Genomic DNA, 23,223 nt, shown 5'->3' with positions numbered 1-23,223 from the left:
ATCATTGTTCAAAGTTTTAAAAAGCATGGACATTTTTGTTGTTTTGATATTGCATATCAAACTGTGAAAACACGGTTTCATATTAAATACCATAGAATTTTGTAAACCATTACCCCCTTCACGTTCACTTTCTTGCAAACGAAAAAATTTTGCTTTTTTGTATCATCAGAAGCAACAGGTATTCATTTTGTTTTTCCAGTATGTGATTTTTTGGTAACACTTTACCATAAGGTTCATTAGTTAATGCATTTACTAACATGAACTAATCATGAACAACACTTGTACAGCATTTATTAATCATAATTGAACATTTACTAATGCATTAGTAACATACAAGTCCATGCTTGTTAACATTAGTTAATGCACCATGAGTTAATGAACTAACAATAAATAACTGTATTTTCATTAACTAACGTTTATTAACATGAACAAATACTGTAGTAAATGCATTGTTCATAGTTTGTTCATGTTAGTAAATGCATTACTTAACATTAACTAATAAACCTTATTGTAAAGTGTGAATGCCGACAGCTTCAGCTAAAAAAATATTTAATGTTCTTATAAAGAAAAAAAAAACCTACTTACTGGACAGCCATTTTGTGAACTTTTATTGTCTAGTGAAAAAAAACGACACTGTAAAAACTGCTGGGTTCCACACAATTCCTTCATGTTGTCAAAACACAAATCGATTAACTTTAATTTTAAAAAGTTTAAAATTTATTAGAGTAATTTTTTGCTGATTTCAGTGGATTGAACATAGAAATTAAGTTTCCGCCAAAAAAACTCAAAAATAGTGTTGATTCAGCTCAACAACCAGCCAAAATGATTTTTTGAGCGTATATATTGGACAGCTTTTTTAATGAATAAATGGTTTCTAATTCTTGACTCATAAATATTGAATGGCTAAGAAAATGGTTTGCATCTTGGTTTGATGCTGCAACAAAGTGACTCGCAATTGTTCGGATTTTCCACACACTTGTAGCTGCTGAGAGCAAAGCTCTTCTCTGTTCCCACAAAGCAAGTGCACATTTCACATTGGCAGATGAGTCATTGGTGACATAACGAGCAGATAAAGACGGTGTGAGCAAATTGAATCGTGTCAGAGGAGCAGAGGAAGACATTAGAGAGCAATGGCTGACCATTTCTTCCTCTCAGTGCTCACTTCCTGTTTCAGAGATTAAATTAAAATAGGCATTCTGCTGGAGAGAGATCTTTATTTCCTAGTTTTTGGCCATCCCTGCTTGAGCGGTTTATCGGCTGCAGTGTATCACGCAAGTACAGAATCAGAAGGCAATCGCGTAAAACTCATTAAGCGGATGTTTTTACCAAGACCGAGATTAATGCGGATAAAAACCGCCACAGGAAAACCGCTCATCCAATTGCAGATGAGCAAGAGCAAACATAAGGCTAGAGATACAGAGCTCTGAAATTTTCCTGCTTTTCTCTCACTGGGGTGATTTCTCTATTACTTTCAACAGCAGACTGATCGAGTGCAAACACAGCAGATGTGAGGGAAATTTGGTAGCAACAGGGAGGAGAATTAAAACAACATTAAGCATCCAGCAACTGGAAAATCACACTTCCCTTTTCCATGCCAGTGACTCCCATTCAAATGGAAGTGTTGCACTCATCTAATTAGATTCTAATGAAGTCCTCCCCATGAAGGAGGACCGTTGAGACATCCAGCATACCCCTCTCCAAAGTTTTTAACGGACAGAAAAAAAAAAAAGTGTGATGAAACTCCACAAACAGCTTTTGAACACCTGTGCTTCTTCCACTGATTAAGCGAATATGGAGACATATCTCACTTACTAGCCTGCAATCAGGAGGTCGCAATTAAAGTGTGACAAGGTTGAGCATAATCACGTGTGAAGAGGATTGCGTGGACTGACAATCTAATTTACGCAGCGGAGCAGACCGATTCCTGCATTGCGTGTTTGATTGAGTTATGTTGTATTAGAACTAAGGCTTTGCATCAAACAGACTGACAGGTTGTCACATGAGGGGGCACAGTCGTGGACACGGAGGAACCGTATACTCTTCATGGTCTTTATCTCAGCGAGAAGAGACACATGAGTGATATTTTAGCTGTCCCTTCTTTCATACGCTGCTAGCTGTTGTTAACATAGCCCTGTCAGTCAAAGCAGGCCTGAGCTGTAAAGCTGTGTCAGTGCAGTCGCCATAAATAGTCCATTGTTTGAATGAAGCTACCAGTTCCAGTGATGTCTATAGTGTTAGAATATCTAGCCAATTACATGCGTGTTCAATAAAAAAAGGTCACGAGAGGGTTTTATTCAATGTCAAAAATCTTAGTAATTTTTTGGATACAAATAATCAATTCAATTCACAGAGTTCTGGTATTCTCAATGCAGTGCACAAGTTACATTCAGGAGGTGTGCAAAAACTTTAATTTCCAGACTCCAGCTTTTATACGTAGCTGATATTAACAGGTGGAGTTTAGTGAAACTTGTCACTTGTCAATCGTTCTCCATTCCTCTATTAGCCGCACCCATACATACATCTCCTTTTTCTATGAATTCTCTGCACACCGTTAAAAGCATAACACTTCTCAACTGCAAATATTCTGTGTTCAGTTTCAACCCATCTCAGGAAGTTTAGCTGCATAGCTCAAGTTAATTTTAGACAGTATGTTTAGTCTGCAAAAATGCTTCTTTAGTATGCAAGGCATATCACACTCAAGAGAAGTTTGGTAAATATCACCTTAAGTCAGGGGTGTCCAAACTCAGTCCTGGAGGGCTGGAGTCCTGCAGATTTTAGCGCCAATTTGCCTCAACATACCTGCAAGGATGTTTCTAGAAAGCCTAGTAAGAGCTTGATAAGCTAGCCCAGGTGTGTCTGAATGGGGTTGGAACTAAACTCAGCAGGACACCGGCCCTTCAGGACCGAGTTTGGACATGCCTGCCTTTAGTACAAATACAATTGATTATTGAAAAGAAAAAAATATATTCCTTTTTCCCAACAGTTGCTAATCCTTTTCTGATACAATTCTAACTTCAATTTGAGTATGAATCAGATAGGTGGGTATATTTTAAAGTCAATTTTGCAAATAATAATAATTTTAAAATGTTTGATAATGTTTAATTTGAAAAATGATAGAGTTGGATTGAGATCTGGAAAAAAAGAAGGCCTGGAAAATGTCAACATTTCATCATGCTCTCTAAACAATTCCTAAACTGGGGGTCTGTCTAATACTCAGATGTGCAGTCTTTGCATTTGCCCACTTGTTTACATGCATGAAATACAGTATTTACTGTATATGGTCCAAAGTTTTCATGTAGTCGTGAAGGAATCCTTTCATGTATATTTTGCATTTTAAAATAAAACTCTAAATGTCCATGTTGTCTATTGTCCCTAGAACGGAACACAATTAAGTAATTGTGGTGCTTCTAATTAAGTTATAAACTGTTTTAATTGAGGTACAACAAACAAATACTCATCTGCATACTGCATCTTTAAATAGTACAAAGTTTTAGTTGTAATACCAAATTATATGCAATATCCAATAAATGTAAGTCTACAGGGTCATCTCAAGTTCAAGCACATACCATTCTGAAGCTGATATAATGTGCATTAAGAGTAATTTTGTCCATTTTAAGACCTGGTCTTACACTCTTACCCATAAATGGACCTCAAACATGTTTTATTTTTTTCTGACATGCCCAAAATGTGTCACAAAGTGGATAATCCTGTTAAAAGAGTTCACTCCCAAAGGAAACACCTTCTTGAAGAAATTTCAAATTTACTTGGAGGCATATGCCAAATTTATTTCCAAATTAAATGTTGGACATATGGTTTCCCAGAAGAAAACTGCTCAGAGCACAATGCATTCCAACTGTCCCACAGTGTATCCATTTACCATAACTTCCCCATGTAAATGGCGCTCACAGCAGTCCATGTGATGATAAAGAACTATTTGGATCCACGACTTTGCTCTATGGCTCCAAGGTAAAGTTCAGAGACTTGTGCCTATTATTAGTGACATAAGGGTGTTTAGGGGTTATATAGGCACTCTGATTTACTGTATTACCAGCAGGCACACAACATTAGGATATTAGGTTAGATTTGGGCTGTGACGTGATGTGACCAAAATTCAATGTTTAGCCTGCATCCAAAGACAACATTATTTTGACATTCAATAACAAATGTCAAACGAAAGTTGGAGAGTGACCACAATCCAACATTAAGCCAACATCTTAACCGATGTCATATTGGTGTCAAATACTGACATTTATTTGTCAGATAAGGCAATCAAAATCCAATGCCTGACAGATGTCATAGTAGTAGCGTCTACACATCATCAAACTGCAATACGCTAGACCAGGGGTCACCAATCTCGGTCCTGGAGGGCCGGTGTCCCTGCAGGGTTTAGCTCCAACTTGCCTCAACACACCTGCCTGAATGTTTCAAGTATACCTAGTAAGACCTTGATTAGCTTGTTCAGGTGTGTTTGATTAGGGTTGGAGCTAAAATGTGCAGGACACCGGCCCTCCAGGAACAAGTTTGGTGACCACTGCGCTAGACACTGATATTAGGTTGATTTTAGGTTGGACGTTGATGTCAGCCTGACAAAGGGTTCTCACATCAAAGCGAATTTTATTTCCAAACAATATGCAATGTCCCACAAGAGGTACAACTTCAATCTGACATCATGTTGAAGTCCAGTGCCTACTGGGTTGTGACACAAATATGGCGATTTATATTTTGGGTGAATTATCTAAAGGATTAATTCACCAAAAATGAAAATTATCTCATTGTTTACTCATGTTTTGGTTGTTCGAGTCCTGTATACATTTCTTTGTTCTGCTGAACACAAAGAAGAAAAATCTGTACCAAATAGACTTCATTCACTCCCAAAAAATAAATAAATATATATATATATATATATATATATATATATATATATATATATATATATATATATATATATATATACAGGAGTGTATAAGAATGTATTATAACTACAGTGGTTAGAACTGTAGTTCTGCCGAATGACTTAAATTATCAGTCTGAGGGTGAAAAACTGTTCATTTCTAGTCAAAGCATTCATCAGCAATATTATACCAAAAATAGAAATGAGAGAAGTTTTAATAGCTAAAAATGTAGTAGAGCATTGCTATTATGTGATTTCATTGTATTGCAATATGGAGCAATTAAGTATTAAAAGTTAAATCAATAGTAATTTACAAAGTAATACAGTTACACTGAATTAGTTACAAAACAATTGCATAAAATGATAAAAATATATATTCTTTTGTCTCTTCCTTGACCATGTGACCAAAGCCCAAATACTGAGATATTCAGACTGACCAATCCAGAGCTCTATCAATACATGATTACATCGTAAAACCCCTTAAGTCCACACACCACTTAGCCAGGTCCTGATTTTTATCAGCATTTTTGCCTTTAGAATCTATTCGGTCATTCTTGGCTAAAAAGACATGGTTTGCAATAAAAATAAAGCCTTATTATCATTTACATCCTTTCAACTGAAACGACCAGAGCATGAGTAACGAGGAACTTTCATTTTTGAGTTAACTATCCCTTTAAGCTTCCGAAGCTCTTTTTTTATTGTTGACAGAAGTAGAACTTTCTAAAAGAAGATACAAGTTCAAAATTTAACAAAAAGTGCTCAGGGGTAGCTTAAATAATGTGTTGGTGCTATTTGGGTAAGGGATTCATCAGAATAAACATCAAAAATCAGTCCAAGGCACTTGAAAATTGTGGAAAAATTATTTAAAAGCCTTTTTACATGGCTTCCACTAAAAACTGCCTTCATCAGGGTAACATTGATCAGGTGCGTCTGGAATAGGCATGGGCCGGTATAGGATTTTGACGGTATGATAACCTTGACGGTATAAGATATGTACAGAGATATACAGTATAATTATGTTGTATTACTTAAGAAATATGTTGTATAAAACACATCATCTTTTTTATTTTATATATATTTTTTCCATTTCCATTTAGTATTTAAAAGAAACTCCAAACGCACCTGATCACTGATACCCTGATGAAGGCAGTTGTTTGATGAAACACGCAGGTTTTTTTAAGGATTAGCCATGAAGATATAAGTTGTTGGTCCTGCCGTTCCATGTGCACAGGTGTCTTTCTCTGGCTCTTAGTGTTTTGGGTGCTTATTAGCCTTCAGCCAGAGATGAGGTATATCTTGGGGGCTGAGTGGTGATGAAGACTCATCGAAGCATGCAGATCCTCTAATTACCACATTGTCATAGCTAGAATACCATCATGATCAGAATAATGGCGCACGACTCGAGGATGTTGTTCTTATTACCGCGCAGTGTGGCAGCTGTGTCTGTGAACATTCAGCTAATCAACTTGGCTGAGGATCTGCCAAGTCATCCGCCCAGGCCATGACTCCTACGAAACACTCGCTGTGTGTGATCTGTGCAGCGTCTGATAACGTAGCGCAGAGGGGGTGAGTTGGGACCTGAGCGCAGCGAGCAAGACGAGCCAGTCTTCTCAGTCACACAGGATTTGTGTTGGGATAGAAATCAGCATGGAATTGCGAAAGAGTGGGCAAGATTTGCTCGGCAGCAATGTGTTGGACGGCCATAAGTGAGATAAATATTGCCTGGACGATTCGTTTTTGTCTCACACCTCCGTGGCAGGATTCCCTGTGGAGGACGTCGCAGGCTTCCCGGGAGATGGAGAGCGGAGGGTGATGACATCATCAGCGTGGCCCACAGGAACAGGTGTACTCTTCTGATTGGTGCTCTTTTTTCTACTCTTTATTTATTTCATTTTGGAACGAGGGGAGATGGGGAGGAAAAGCATAGCAGATCTACGAGAACTACTCTGTCACTGTCAAGAAAATGCACACTTTGCTTCTGCACCGATGCTGCACAAACCTGAAGGAAAGGATCCTCTACAGGCTCAACTTTTCTCCACACCAACAGGATTTTTATTCAGGGCACAGAACAACATATTAAAAGTGCTATGAAAGGAGTTTTCAAAATTTAACATCAAGCTATATAGACATGAAAAAACATTTCAGCTGAAATACCTTTGTGTAGTGCTTTTCAAAATAAATATTTTGCCAAAGAGTTTCAGTGTTTAGTTTAGGAGGACACACTCCTACTGTCTTAATACTCCTGTCTTAACACCAGACGCCGATAAAGTGTCAAGCATGAGTGATTTACATGTTAAGTCAATGGAAAGACGTGAATGTCCTGCAGCACGATTTGCCCAAATGACGCAATGATCGCTCGAGTTGGAAAATCTGAACTTTAGCAAACATACGCTCAAAATAAACTAATCAGGAGCTTGTTCTTGCAGGGGCATGATTATGACGAATCTCCAGACAACAGTTCATCAAACTGGGCTCGGCTCAGTCAAAAACACAGCTGAAAGCTACCATCATCCAGGTATCATTTCTGGAGGAGTTGATGAACTCACAGAGCTGGGTGCACCTCAGAAAGGAACTAGTGCACGCAAAATGAATACCTGCTGTTCTCTCAATAAAATCCATGTTAGCTATTTAGCAACAAAGCTCAAGTCCCCGGGCAAACAAAAGCCCTGCCTATGACGCAAATCCACGTCTATTGTGGGCTGAATTTGACACTGGAATAAAGCAAATTTGATACATGAATGAATTGAGTAAACTCAAAATGTTCACACATTTTTATGCGCGAATATCAATTCGAGTCTCTGCATTGATACCTAGTACATGTCTTTGAACTGTGTGGGAAACCGGTACACCCAGAGAAAACCTACACCAACTCGTAGAGAACATGCAAACTCCACACAGTAATGCCGACAGACCCAAGCCGAGGCTCGAACCAACGACCTTGTTGCTGCTTGGCGATCATGCTACCCATTGTGCCACCAAGATGCCATGTCATATATCAATATAATTATTTTTAGAAATTATTTTAATTATTATAAAGAGTTTTATAACCATTCAAGATTTTTTTTTTTAAATCAAACTGATGCATCGCTTGCTTTTGTTCATATCTCGGACAGTTCAACCTATTAAAGTTTTCTTTAAATATTACTGACAACAGAACATGGGTTGCTCTACAAATATATTTCTTATTATGGCAATAATAAAAGCAAAAAATATTTGTAAGCTTACTTGAAAAAATACAGATTTTTTTAGATTTAGCCCACTCCACAATTCACACATTACTGTCTGGCTAGTTTTTCCTCTACTTGTATGCTAAAAAGGCAATAATGGTCCACCATTCCTTACCGTGGGCCTGCTTGAACACCTGCCAGTAACCTACTACCACCTGCAGCTTCTCCACGATGAACGTCCAGCATTCTCCAGTCCCCAGCACCTAGACTACAGCTCTGTACAAGAAGTTTGGCCAGAGGAGAAATGGTCGTGCCCAACTGGTTTCTCTCCAGGTTGATCCAGTTTTTTCCTCGCCACTTTTACCAATGGCTTGCTTAGATTTGGACTTGAGGAGCTGCGCATCGATGGATTTGCTCTTCAGTGTTTGTACTTTCAGCAGCGAAAATTAAACCACACTGAACTGAACTTCAACTCTGAAAACTGGACTGACACAATTTCAATGTACTAAAACTTCTATGTCAAGCTGCTTTGAAACAATCTACATTGTAAAGTGCTATAAAAAATAAAGATGAACTAAAAAAAAAAATGAAATTGTAAATTTGGTATCTGTTTCTCGTGCTTAAACTGTAGACCTATACACAGAGTGCAATACGTAGCCTCACCATGAATAAAAAAGCTAAATTAAAAAACAGAAAAATTATAATAATACAAAATATTATATGATAAACACTAACATACAACAAGTAATATTGCATGTGTTATGTTAACTCTATACATGCCCCCGAACCACAAAAGCAGTCTTATGTTACAAGGGTATATTCTGACAAAAAGCAAATATACACTGTATAAGTCAAAATGATAGATTTTGTCAAATGCCAAAATGTAATATGAAGATAATTTGTTAATTTCTTACCATAAAATATATCCAAACTCATATACATGAATATTATGCGTTGTTAATTACTTAATTTGAACAACTTTAAAAGGCTATTTTCTCAAAATCTAGATTTTTTTTTAACCCCACAGAGTGTCCACAGGGTCTTAAAAAAGAAAAGAAAAATAAAGCCCTCAAAAGGTATTAAAAAGTCTTAATCACATTTTTACGTGGTGTTCAAATTTGTTCAAGCGTTGTCCAAAGTGTTCAACTCCAAAAAAGCATAAATATATTTATTTTCCTCCAAATTCTGCCCATGTTACCTCCGGGTGCTCCGGTTCCCCCCCCCCCCACAGTCCAAAGACATGTGCTACAGGTAAATTGAATAAGCTAAATTTTCTGTAGTGTATGAATGTGTGTGTTAATGAGTGTTTCCCAATACTGGGTTGCAACTGGAAAGGCATCCGCTGCGTAAAAGACATGCAAGAATAGTTGTCGGTTCATTCCACTGTGGCCACCTCTAAAATAGAGACAAAGCCAAAGGAAAATGAATGAAAGAATGGTTGGCCTTGAAGCTCATAGCTTCGGAATTTGAAACCTCCTGCATCATCAGCCGTGAAGTTCTTCTGTCATCTTCTCTAACAAATTGTTTCAACATCCAAAAAAAAAAGAGACTTCGACATAATCAGGTTCTACTTCAAATAAGCAAAGTGACAGATCTCTAGATATGCATATGGTACATGGAGTCTAACAAGCAATCAAAGACGCATGCCACGGCGAGACAAGAAAACCTTCTGCTCTTTGGTGCCGGTGGGTAGGGAAAGAGCCACCGCACTACTGTGATGTGCTCTGATTGTGTCTTAATTGGGACACATCATGAATCCTATGACTGCTTCATTTCATTTGCTCTTCCTTTGTCCTAATAAGAGTGCACAATGCAGGGTGCAGATGGCATCCTGGAGCGCTGCATTTTCACCTCTGATCGATGGAGAGCGGCTGCACCGTGGGAGACATGTTACGGCCGAGGCTCAATTTTATATTAACAAAATCGCTTCCATTAAAACCACTGCACCTTGCTGTCATGGCAACCGCTGAAAGTATCAATGGGAGTTGTGAAATGTGCAGCAGAAATTTCTTCCCCGCCTGTGGCCCCCAGACGTGATATTGATGCCGCTGTCAGGGGCGACTGGCTTCCAGCTTCACAGCTACCTGTCGAGCCTACAAACAAGATGCAGGTTAAATCTGGCACTGTACGACACGAATCTACACTTCTCCTCCCAATGTGTACACACACAATCCCTCAAGCTGCTTAAGCATGAGAAAAGCCGATCATATATGTACCCAATACATATGACTAAAGGGCAGAGTTGTTGAGTTCAAGATTACAAGCCATGACCTGTGAAGATGTGCTGACGAAAACCTGTTTTATTTGTATACACACCTATAAAATTGGCCCACTGACCAAGGCAAGATAGAGCACATATAATGGCCCGTTTCCACTGAGTGGTACAGTACGGTTTGGTACACTTTTACGACTGTTTCCACTGCCAAAAGGTACCAAAAAGTGAACATACCGTACCACATGCAGCTGACCGCTATTGGTTTACAGATACACGACACTAGCTCGTGCACATGCCAGAAGAATGAACACAAAGGAAGTGTCATTTTTAAATACACAGCCGAGACATTACATTGTAATAACATACACATAATAACGCACCATGGTCAACAAGAGCTTAAATAAACCTTTTCGTCGTCTTGATGAACATTCACAAAGCCAAGAAAAAAAGCAGAATCTACCATGTCGTTGTTTACAAGGCTGTCTAAAGTGTGAGCAGTTTCGCTTTCTCGCATGTGCTTGCTGCGCGTCTGTATTTGAAATAAACTTCTTTAGCTGATGATAATAACGTGCACGTGATTATTGAAGTGCGTCTGACATCCTTACAGAAACAGACTAACGTAAAAGTGAACCGCGAAAAAAACAAAGGAGCAAATGATTCTTTCAGCAACCTAAAACATGAACAAACTGCCCTATTTAACTATAATCATCACCATTAGGACCTTCTATGAACTCAGAAGTGACAGAATTACTCTCTAACACAGGTTACATGTGCTGGTGAAGATTACAGATACAGGTGAGAGATTTGCACTGACTGGGCTATATGTTGCGTGTTGTTTTTTAACCCAAATAAGGACTAAATGTATGTTGTGTGTAGTTTTTTCTGTATTTGGTAACATATAGGAGACTGTAAGGCTCTGCATGTGTTCATATAGGTTGCATTTATTTATTTGTTTGTTTTTATATAATTGCAGACGTTACAGTAGGTTATTTTGTACTATGTGAATGACCCAAACAGGTTTTTTTTTACATTTACTCGAGCTAGAAAGACTTCGACTGAAACTTTTTAGTACACCACATCTGGTATAGTACACCTGCACTATATGACCTGTTGATAATAGTTGAACAAACTAAACTTACACACAACATGTAAAATTTTTATCTGATTTGTTCTATATATCCCTCTTTTCTACAGCACAGGTGGTCTTGCAAACACCAGTCACCTGGGAAGAAAGAGACCAGCGCTGACAGGGACAGTCTATTCTTAAACATCCGAGAAGAGTGCACTGAAAACTAAGCTGTTGTTCCAGCAGTCCCACACACCCAGAGAGAGTACATGCCAAACAACACTCCGCCAGTCAGATGAACAGACTCTTTTGCTCACACAGTGACAAAAAAAAAAAAAAAAAAAACTTACATGTTGGTTTTGGTGGTTTATGAGAACTCACCATAAGAATAATGTATTTTATAATGAAAAAAACTGCTTATTAAATGGTCTTTCCCTACCCCTAAACACATCTCACAGGAAACCAATCACAAAAAAATCTCACATGTTGGTTTTGGTGGTTTATGAGGACTCCCCATAAGAATAAGGTATTTTATAATGAAAAAAAAACAGCATATTATACAGTCTTATGCTATCCTTAAACACAACTCTCACAGGAAACCAGTCACACACACAAAAAAAAAAATCTCACATGTTGGTTTTAGTGGTTTATGAGGACTCTTCATAGGATTAATGTATTTTATGTACAAATGGTTATTATATGGCCTTATCCTACCCCTAAACCAAACCACAGACAACAAAAATCTCACATGTTGGTTTATGAGGACTCTCCATAGGAATAATGTATTTTATGAATGTAAAAAAATGCTTCTTATATACCCTAACCCTTACCCTAACCCTAAATCCAACCCTCACAGGACACCCGTCACAAAAATCTCCCTTTTTGGTTTTGGTGGTTTACCAGGACTCTCCATATGAATAATGCATTTTATTATGTAAAAACTGCTTACTAAATGGCCTTATTCTACCCCTAAACCAAACCCTTACAGAAAACTAGTCACAAAAAAAATCTTACATGTCGGTTTGTGGTTTTTATGAGAACTCTCCATAGAAAAAATGCATTTTATAATGTAAAAACTGCTTATTATATGGCCTTAAACCAATCTCTTACAGGAAACCAGTAACAAAAAAAAAACCTCACGTTGATTTTGGTGGTTTATGAGGACTCCCAATAGGCATAATGTATTCTATAATATCCAAACTGCTTATTATATGCCCTTACCCCACCCTTACAGGAAACTAGTCACAAATCTCACATATTGGATTTTGTGGTTTATGATGACTCTAAATAGGCATAATGTATTTTATAATGTAAAAACTGCTTATTATATGCTCTTACCCTACACCCCTGAACCCAACCCTTACAGGAAGCCTGTGGCAAACTAATGTCAAATAATCCTTTTAGATATGGACACAGGGTATATCTTCATAAAACACCTCAACATTAATACTTCCCAGTTCATCCCCATATCATTACACAAATTTGTGTCCTCATAAACCACCAAAACTAGTTCATCCATAAAAACACACAACCAGCTGACACAACGACCCTCACACATTCCCCCCCAAACCAATTAACTCAGTACACCCGACATTAGGATATAAAACACTAAAATACGTTGATTCATGCCATGCTTAGAATCCTGACACGTTTTCAGCACAAAGCCATGAAGGCGAAACTAGGCTGTAAAGCCACAGCTTGCAGCTGTAAATTAGAATGTGCTTACCGGGAGGAGAGATTGATGACTACGTAGTGTGCATCTTGTGGCTCGCTCACTTAGTTAATTGGGCATTGCTGTGACTTTCCACATCTGCACTCATCCCGAATGCAGCGGCGTCTTAAACAGAATTAAAAGAGATGTCTGTGTGACATCCTTAAAAAGCTTGTTGACCAATCGGTTGAGGAGGCAATCTCCTCGGGAGGCTTTACAGGTGGTAAATGGATTACGTAACTGGGATTGAAAGTCAAGACGATGGGGCTTTGTGGAGCATGCCGAGGAAAACGAGGGGAGCAGTGTTGTTTGTTCCAAGGCTATGGATTTCTAATAAATGTTTACCGCTCGCTTTGGCCCCAAAACTCCCAACAACAATCCGTTTTAGTCACGGGAAAGGAAGGTCAATTTATTTAAATCCAGCTCTTATCCTGAAAAGTCATCCTGGCTTCAAACCCGTCCCAAGCCACTGGCTCCATTTGGCATCGCTGTCATTTCCAGCCGTCTTCTTAATAACTCCTTGACTTAACCCACTTCCCGACGCAGGGGCCCTCGTATTCAATCATCGTCTGCTCCAGGAGAGACCAATCCTCTGTTTATATTCCTCCACAATTTATCCCACTTTAAAAGACTGCTCCGAGAGCGAGAATGGAAGAGAGAAGGCACTGGAGGCTCTTTACAATAAGCCTGATTCATCGCGAAAAATTTTCTCGTTGTTTAATCAGGCACTGTAATGAGAGAGAGTCTCTGTCTATTCAGACGTCTATTGACTCTTCTGTTCTATTCAAACACTTTTCGCCACTTTAGTTCTCTCTGCACTTCATAAGCTCCTCTAGAAAAGCCTCTTAATGGAATGTGAGGCAAAGAGAGCGGCATATTCTGACAAGCGAAGACACATTCGGGAAAACAAAAACGAACAAGGCTGCCGAACGCGCAACCTGCTCTGGTACAAATAAATGCATTGAATTGCTGCCAGCGCTGCTCATATTGTCGAGCTTGGAACACAAACCACGTAGGACAGAAAGCAGGCAAAACACAGGCTCATTGGGTAATCAATCCGCTTCTGTGTCCCTGTAGAGACTTGAGCAGACATCTCCTGAACCACCTCCTGTTTAGGCCAACAACCAGGGCATGGGGCAGGCACAGATATGGTACTGTTTTCATGCAGGAGAGCATCTCAAACTGAGAACTAACACGAACTTCAGCTGGGAACAAGGTATCTCTTCAATTATTAGGCAGATCTTTCTAGAAGAAACAATCAACTTTAAATAAATCTAAAGGAATTCTAATAAAAAATAAAGTGCAAATTTCATGAACATCTACCCACTTCATTAGATCTATAAACTGTACTGCCATTTATAATGCTCTACTGCCGAGGATTAGCACAACAAACTGTTCAACAATGCTGTATTAGTACTATATGAAACGTTTGGCACATCAGATCGTTACTAGGCTCACCACTGTGTTTATCATGACAATTTTATAAGCAAGTCAGGTTTGATATGCATGGAGACATAAATAAACCAATGAATTCCCATATTTAAAAGTGGCAGTCGCTTCAAAAATTTTCCAGAAAACAGCAGTTATGGTCGTGTGCCATTCAGAAAGAATCAGATTCATTTAAAACGTTACAGTGAACAGCAAAAATGAAAATGTCTTTGAAAATGTAGATTTTAATCCATTTCTAGGTAAATATTTAAACATTTAAACAATTTTTTTTTTTATTAAAATGTTATATTCAATAACTTGTTCAAAACATTAAAAATAAGAGTGGTGTAACTCAACATCTACAGGAGTAGAAAATACATTTAAATTCAGTTAAGATGCAGCAAAAAACAAAAAAAAGTACAAACTAATCTAATTAGTATACTAATCTACACTGTGAAACATGCTGAGATCCAACACAATTCCTTAATGCTTTCTTAACAAAAATCAATTGAGTTAACTTCTTTATTTTTTACAAATTTAAGTAGATTGAGCATAACAATTAAAAAACGTAAGAATTGTGTCGTTTCATCTTGTTTTCATAAAGTAGTTTTAACAAGAAGCAAACATAATTTGAGCAAATATGCAAAATATCTTGCTGTAAAGTATCAAAGAGAGTATTAGTATTAATTGATTATTAATTATATTGAGACCTTTAAGGGGTGTTCTCATTCATGCTCATGCTGGGCACTGTAAATGGCTCTTCAATTGCTAAATTTTAATCGTTGGAGTAAAAAGACATACAGAGTTGCGATTTGTATTTAAAAGGAAATAAAACATTTGGCTTCAAAATAAAAAAAAAACTTTGATATTACAATTAATAATTTAGATTTCATATACTTCACATAGTTTCCAATTCCCACTTATTAACCTAATAAAATAGTGCCGCTTTAAACTACTTATATAAAATAGGAGCTATAAGTAGGCCCACACGGAATCTGAGCGCACAGAAATACACAGATTTTTAGCCCAGTCTATTTACTTGTGTAAATTTATATATTTTCGGTTTTTAAATTAATTTCAGTAATAATATTGACTAATATGAAAATATGTATGTTTTATTCACAATAAAGTTTGTAAAGTAATATTTCCTGTCTTTTAGTAGATATATTATGTGAGAAACCTGCTTTGATTGTTGCAAATTTGAATGTAATTGGATTTGCATTGTAAACATTAAATAAAAGTAAAAAAAAAAAAGTATTTTTTACTTCACATAATAAGGTTAGCTAATAAATTCCCAAAATCATTCTGCATAAATCCACAGACTTTTTACAAAACTCTGTGCAGAAATAGGAAAAAATATCAGCAGATTCTGTCTTGCCCTACCTAAAAGCCACTTTCCAAAACCTTTTCACTCAATGTTCAACACTGGTGGAATGATCTTCCCATTCCCACTCGGATTTCTGATACACTGGTATACTTCAAACAACTAAAAACCCATCTTTTCCGAGAACACTTGAAACCGGTGAATACTCTAGAACTAAATTCTCTGAGCACAAAGTTACTTTCAATAAATAGTGCTTTTCTCGTGTATTGCCTCTTGTTGAATCGCTGAATACCTCCTCAATCGTAAGTCGCTTTAAACAAAACCATCTGCTAAATTACTAAATGCAATGTAAAATAACTTAAATCAACAACTCTTGAGGGTTTTTTGCAACAACTTAATTGTTTTATGTTCAATCTACTTCCATTTGGAAAAACAATTAAATTAACTTAATCGACTTGTGTTAGGATAACATGAAGGTATTGTTCTCTTTGTTTACAGTGTACTGTTTGAATGATCTACTTTTGATCAATTTTGGTCTATTTAATAGATATAGAAGGTTTCAGATCTGGAAACTGGCCCCAATAGCAGCTCCCTGATGGTAGAAGAGCAGTAAAAAATGCACTCTTGAAGACAAAAAAGCAGAACTCCTGCTATCGAATTACCATAATATCAAAAGTCGATTTTTGCTCATGTCTACAGACGGAGACACGGTTACAAATCAAGTGTAAAAAATTTTTGGGGTTATACAGCAGGACTTTAAAGCTCAGTGGAGGGAGTGGGCGTGGAGTAACTGGGCCCAGTCAGATACAGATGAGAAATCCAGAGGAGAAATGAGGTTCCATATGAGGAAGCCCTGCTGGGGATGAAATGACCCTAGTATTGAGGAGGTAAGGATGGCAGCTTTCCATGCGCGCTCCTCTCTCTGCTGATTAGCAGGACTGATGCTCTCCTGCCTGAGCCGGGTCTGTGGACTGATGGGACATCACCAGGGCTCCACATCGTCTCCATTAACACTTCATCTCGCTCACCTGAGGGGAGCTGAAATATGAAATCACAATATAAAGAGTAGAGACGAGAGAGAATCTCTGAGCAGACAAAACATGCACAGTCAAACTCTTCAACTCGCCCATGTACAGTTTATCCTCCACCACATACACACACACACACACACACATTTTCTGTGGTTGGAGCTCCAGATACACTCTCCAACAGTGCTCCGGTTACATATTCAGATCAAACGCTTCACAGGGCTCTCCAAGCTGAAGAAAGCGCACTGATCCTCCAAGCTTCTAGTGCTTCTTGTGTTCTTGTTGGATGTTCCTCTGTGCTTTGTGACTGGAAAAGAGAGCGCTCTCTTTGTGTCTTAAAATATGCCTCTGCTGCTTCTGTACCAAGTCGCGATTTCTTTTGTCAGACGCAACTAAATGAAAGACCTTCATCTTCATGGGAGGGATGGAGGGGCCCACAGAGACACGTCACACACAACTTTGTCAAAATCAGTAGAAATTCTGGGTGCAGTTGGGGATTTAGGGTTTTTAATTCAATTTCTTTTTGACTGTCTAGACGTTTTTGCGCAGATTGTACAGTCTGAGCATTTCCATAACTCTATGGAGACATATGCCACATTTTATCCTACCAAGTTTGTCATTTAAATGTGTGCCACAGAAATAAAAAGTCAAAATGGGTAAAAATAAAAAGCATTGTGCCTTAGGTATTAGCAATGTTAAAACAACGTTAATAACGCCCTGATGTTTTTAACGTAGATATGAAAATGGCATGTTCAACTTAAAACGGCCAATTTTTAAAGCTTTGGTGAACAGATTAAAGCTTGGTCTCATTTTAAATAAGTCAGATTGTAGCTGAAGTGAAAAAAAAAAAGAATTAATGCCTTTATGTATATGTCAATTATAAAACAATAATTGTATGATAAAATGTTTGCTATAATAAAACATAAAATGTATTTTACAAAACACGTTTTAGCCTAAAATGTTGCAAATTTGAAATTAATATCTCAAAAATTAGCTTTCAGTAAGATTTTGTTTGGCCACAGTACCAAACATCACCACTAGATGACTTCCAATTTTTATTGATGATCCTACAAGAGCGCCCCCTATGTTTTGAGGAATTCATACCTTAACAATATTTATTAAGTAGACAAAAATTATAAAGTAGTATGGTCAGTTTTAACATATGATTCCAACTTAAACTTTATAAAAAAAAAAAATTTAATCAATCTGAACAGAAAGAAGGTAACAGAATAATAGTAAATTTTAAAATATCTGTGTAAAATTAGCATTTTGCTAAACTACTAAACTTCTTGTTGGCATGAAATGTGTCCTCTATAGAAATGTAAAACTATATAAAGTATAGCAATAACTATAAAAGGGATAATGATAAATGAAATGTAAGCCAGTTCTATGTTGAGTGTTTCTTATTGAGCTTGTTTTAGCACTTTTTTAGAACATCCGAGCAGCTGCCTGTGGAAATGACTAGGAATACTATGTATTGTATGATGAAATGTCTGTTATAACAACGCATAAAATATGTATTTCACAAAACATGTTTAGTCTAAAATTCAAATTATATTCTAAATTTGAAATTGATGTTTAAAAAAAATGCTTTTAGTAGGATGTTTGTTTGGCCGCAGCACCAAACATAACCACTAGATGACTTCCAATTTCCATTGATGAACCTACTAGAGCGCCCCCTATGTTTTGAGAAAAATAAATTGCATTTATTCATATTTTCAACAATATTTGTAAGTAGACAATAACTCTGACATAATATAGACAGTTTTGTGGTACTTAATTTGAATTTAGTCTCTTAAAAGCATCGAAACAAAATTTTACATGTGGATTATTGTAGCAACGTAATGCTTTACGACTCCGGTGAGTATTTTTTATTTTTTTTGCAAATTAATAAATAGCTGTTGCTCAGTGTAATGTGAAATGGGATGCTGACAACAGAGTGCGAATCCAAATGCAGGTTTATTAAGAATAGTTGGTCAATGGTCAACATAGGAATAAACAGATTTAGAGGTAACCCAGAGTCGTAATCAAATATCAGGCGAGTGGTCAAAGGCAGCAGACAATGTAAAACGAACAAAACAAAGCAAGGTTTAAACACAGAAGGCAAGGTAAGAAAAACGCATCGTAATGTTCACAATCAGTATAACACGACTCCGCAATCTGTGTGTGTTTGAGAGGTGTATGAATAGTCTGTGTAATTAATCCTGAACAGCTTCAGCTGTGTCTGTTTGCACTCATGGAGGATCTAGGCCAGGTGTGTGAGTGAAGTGCATGACTGGAACTTGTAGTTTATATACCAGTAGGTATATAATCCACAAGTAGGTATATAATCTATAATCAAGCTGGTGATTGTGAAACTCAGAAATAGCCATCAAAAATCAGTCACCATGGAAACGATCATTTAAACAACTAACATTAAGCTTTCAAATGATATATGGTTTGCCACGATTGCTTTGATTAGACTATAATACAATATAATTCAAATGTAATCATAAATAAATCGTCCAACAAGTTTTAAATGTGTTTATCCAAAGTAACTTTGTAACTGTGACTAAGTAACAAAAAAAAGAAAAGAAGAAATGAGATAAAATATATAGTCAGAAGTCTTACACATTTCCAACAATATATAGTTTGTCATGATTGAATTAGGATTCAGGTGCAAAACAGTGAAGTAAACTTGAATGTTTCAGGTGATAGTTAAAGCATTAAAAATTGTGCTTTGGATATATGTAGCCATTAAAATCAATGCATAGTGCCAAACATGTTTGCATCAGAAAAAAATAAAATAAAATAATAAATATTCACGTGCTATACTTTTATTGTAAGTGATCAATAATCAGTTACCACTATTTTACATAGATTGATTTCTCTAGTCTAAACTGCTTCCTTTCATTACCACTGCTGTGTGAACATGCATCACAACACTACAGAGACCAGAGGAGAAGTGGGGAGTAAAGTCCTTAATCAAACAATCAATTAATCAATCAATCAAAATCAATCAATCAATCCACCATTCCAAATAATGAAAATATTTGTAGTCTAATGTATTTGAGATGTGTTTTTCCCAGTTCAAAGCTGATTTGTCACAGGTATATTTTTCCTCTTTAAAAGTCATGCAAACATATCCATTTGGCTGTCAGAAGCGGGCGAGAGAACAAGTGCGGCTGCACAGATTTGTGTTATAAACAGACTGAGGGTAAGAAAATAATAGTGCAATAATTCAATGTAAAATACTAAATTATTTCTTGTTGGCATAAAGTGTCTTTTGTAGAAATGCAATACCAATATCAATAACTAAAAAAAGGAATATTATTATGATGATTGAAATGTAAGCCAGTTCTAAGTTGAGTGTTTCTTATTGACCGTACAGAAGTGCAATCGTTTTAGCAATTTTTTTTAGAATTTGAGCAGCTGCCTATTGGAGAAATGACTAGGAATAAACTTCAGAAAATGGTCAAACTACTTGCTCTACAAACAAACATGCTCATGACTATACATTAACATTAAAATAAGATAATAAGAAAATATCAGTTTGCAAAGTCAAGCAGAATAACAAGGTGTATTTAATGTCTAATTACACTGAGGTGTTGCATGCAGAACTGTTGCAAACAACTTATTTGTGTTGAATATAAACAAACAAATTAAATTTAATAGTGTTCAACTTAATTTGTTTAAATTCAGCCCAAATAAATTGCTTACAACAACTTAACGTAAAAAAAATTGAATAAATAAAAAGAATCATCTTTGAATATTTTTTTTTTCAGTGTATAAGTCTCGAGAAAAAAAGATTCCAGTGGCTATGCCCACTCATATGTGACGAATAAGGTCAATAAAAATGTGGTTAAAATTTGATCTTTTTTATATATACTTGATTTTAACGTTTACTGATTTAATGCCTTTAATAGTGCAGTTTAAGATTGTAAAGTTGTAATGTTATATTATTTCTTCAGCTAACTGTAAAAGGTAAAGTTGTCAAAACCAAATAGAAACTGTGCATGGCTGTAATAGTACCCTATGTAAAAGAATCAGTGGGTCATATCACAGCTTTCTTATTAGTAAGTGTGAGAGGAACTGAGCTTAGATTTTTTTTTAGATGTTAGTATTAGTATTGTTTGTTTTTAAGGATATCTACTGTGCTCCAAAAACAGTGACAAAATTCACATTTAGAAGATATAAGACAAATATAAAAACGTAAGGTTTGTAGTTTGCCCCTTCCACCTAAATCACAGGTGTCAAAGCCAGTTCCTGGAGGGCCAGAGTTCTGCACCGATTTAGTTCCAACCCTAATTTAACACACCTGATCAAACTAATTGTGTCCTTCAAGCTTGTTTGAAACCTACAGGTAAGTGTGTTAAAGTAGGGTTGGAACTAAACTATGCAGGGCTGTGGCCCTTCAGGAACTGGCTTCGACACCAGCGGCCTAAACCAGCGGTTTCATTAAAAAAGGGAGGAGCCACATAGTCCCACCCTCTCTTTGTTTTTAGGGTTGTCATGATAGTAACATTTTAAAAACATCCATTCACCGCTAACATTTGAGCGCTCAACAGAAATGATTGTTGTGATTGGCCGTGAAGGTCATCAGTTCACCGAGTGTAAACACAGACACAGGGACACTGGAGCACTTCAAAGTCACTTCAATCAGCTGGTTTGTCTATAAGCTGACATACAAGCAATTCGCTCATGAATCGCAGCTTTAAAACGCTAATGTTCCTGTGGCTGTAGTTACACTGTAGTTAACCAGCAGTGAGTTTGGTGAACTTATGACCTTCACAGCCACCTACAGTCATTTCTATTGAGCACATGAACACAATGGCAAATCAGCGGTTTTTAAGAACACGTTCAATATCGCTCAAACGTTAGCAAGAAATTAACATTTTAAAAACTGTAGTATCAATTGATACCGAATTCCAGTATCGTGACAACCCTATTCGTGTTTTGGATTACGTCAAACATCGAATAAAAATGCACATTTCAAAGCAGTTCAATGGACCTAATACATTGTATCTTTGGCTATGCATGGGCTTCAGTTCTGAGATGCACTTCCATATTGGGTATATATGATCAATTCGTGCTATGGATTACCCAAAAAATATTCAATCACAGCCATAAGAAACCCCCTGTGGAATGAGCACAGTGGTAAATCATGCTAAATATTATTTGCCCCTAAGGATGACTGTACTCGTAATTCTCGCTATTGTCCATACAGCACTAATTCATTTGATGTTTCTCCGATATCTCTTACTCATCCCATCTAAAAGTCAACACATGCTTGGGAGAAAATTCAAGTGTGGAGGACTGCAGCAAATGTCAGAAACAATGTAAGCCTTTGAGATCAGCAATGTGAGTGGGGGGTTTGTCAGCGATGGTCGGAGATATAGACACAGATAGACCCTAGGGCTTCTCAACATGGACATGATGGGGGGGAAACCGTAAAGCAAAGAATGTATTAAAGCGGATGCAAAGACTTGAATTAAATCCACCAAGCAATATGATCAATGCAATAATGGCGTATCTTAATGGGGATAATCAAACAAGAGCAGTCTTGAGTATTGTAAATGAGGTCAAAGAAAAAAGATGTTTATGGCAAACAAGAGCGAAGTAAAAACAAGATATATCAGGGAGATGAAACACTTGCTGCTTTAAAATTAAAAACATGGTGGAAGCAGCGTATTTCTTGCAAATCCTCTGCTTTGAGAACTCATTGTGCCGGGTGACTGATGGTAATTAGTTGAAATTAGGTTGCAAGCTGGGCCACAGTATATCAGAGCAGTGCTGTTCTTTTTTTTCCCCCCATTTCTCTAATTTGTTTACAGTCTTTAAGCCTCTTGAGTGAGCTCTGGAGGCTTTTGATATAAAGGCAAAAATACTGGGAAAATAATAAAAATTGCAACTTCGGAATGCAAACAAACAACAATTGTGACAACTGATTATTCACATCTTTTTTTCTACTGTTGCTCTTCAAATGATCTGCAAAATGACTATATAACATTTACATCACACTCTATGCAAATATGGTTAAAATGTTCATTAATTTTCCTTCGGCTTATATATCAGGGGTCACCACAGTGGAATGAATCGCCAACTAATCACCCATATGTTCTACACAGCGGATGCCCTTCCAGTATTGGGAAACACCTATACACTCTCACATTCTAACACAGACTCATCGATTGTTTCTCAATTCCAAGAACGCAGTTAACAGATTTGTGTTCTTTTGAAGACCGGTCCTGGCAGGTTACTCCAGGAGACCTCCAGAACACAAAACGCGTCCAGTGATAAATGAGAAACTACGTTCTTTCTGACGGTCACTTGACCTTCACGCATTATAACTGAAAATAATTCAAAGGGGTGGTCCAGAGTGCATTTTTAAAGCTTGGTTGTGTTTATAAGATG

At 37.0% G+C, this 23,223-nt stretch overlaps 1 protein-coding gene across 9 annotated transcripts in view; it reads right to left on the bottom strand.

Annotated features, from left to right (window-relative positions):
* efcab11 (EF-hand calcium binding domain 11) overlaps positions 1-23,223 on the bottom strand; it is a 109,278-nt gene that overhangs the window by 7,345 nt on the left and 78,710 nt on the right. For 2 of the 9 annotated variants that reach the window (XM_073927231.1, XM_073927234.1), the window contains one exon: positions 14,706-16,840. In XM_073927231.1, the coding sequence (XP_073783332.1) occupies positions 16,810-16,840 (31 nt within the window). In that variant the 3' untranslated portion in view covers positions 14,706-16,809. 9 annotated transcript variants of the gene reach the window in all.

Source organism: Danio rerio, chromosome 17, assembly GCF_049306965.1.
Source record: "Danio rerio strain Tuebingen ecotype United States chromosome 17, GRCz12tu, whole genome shotgun sequence".
Classification (NCBI taxonomy): domain Eukaryota; kingdom Metazoa; phylum Chordata; class Actinopteri; order Cypriniformes; family Danionidae; genus Danio; species Danio rerio.
This window is presented reverse-complemented; position numbering and strand designations above follow the sequence as displayed.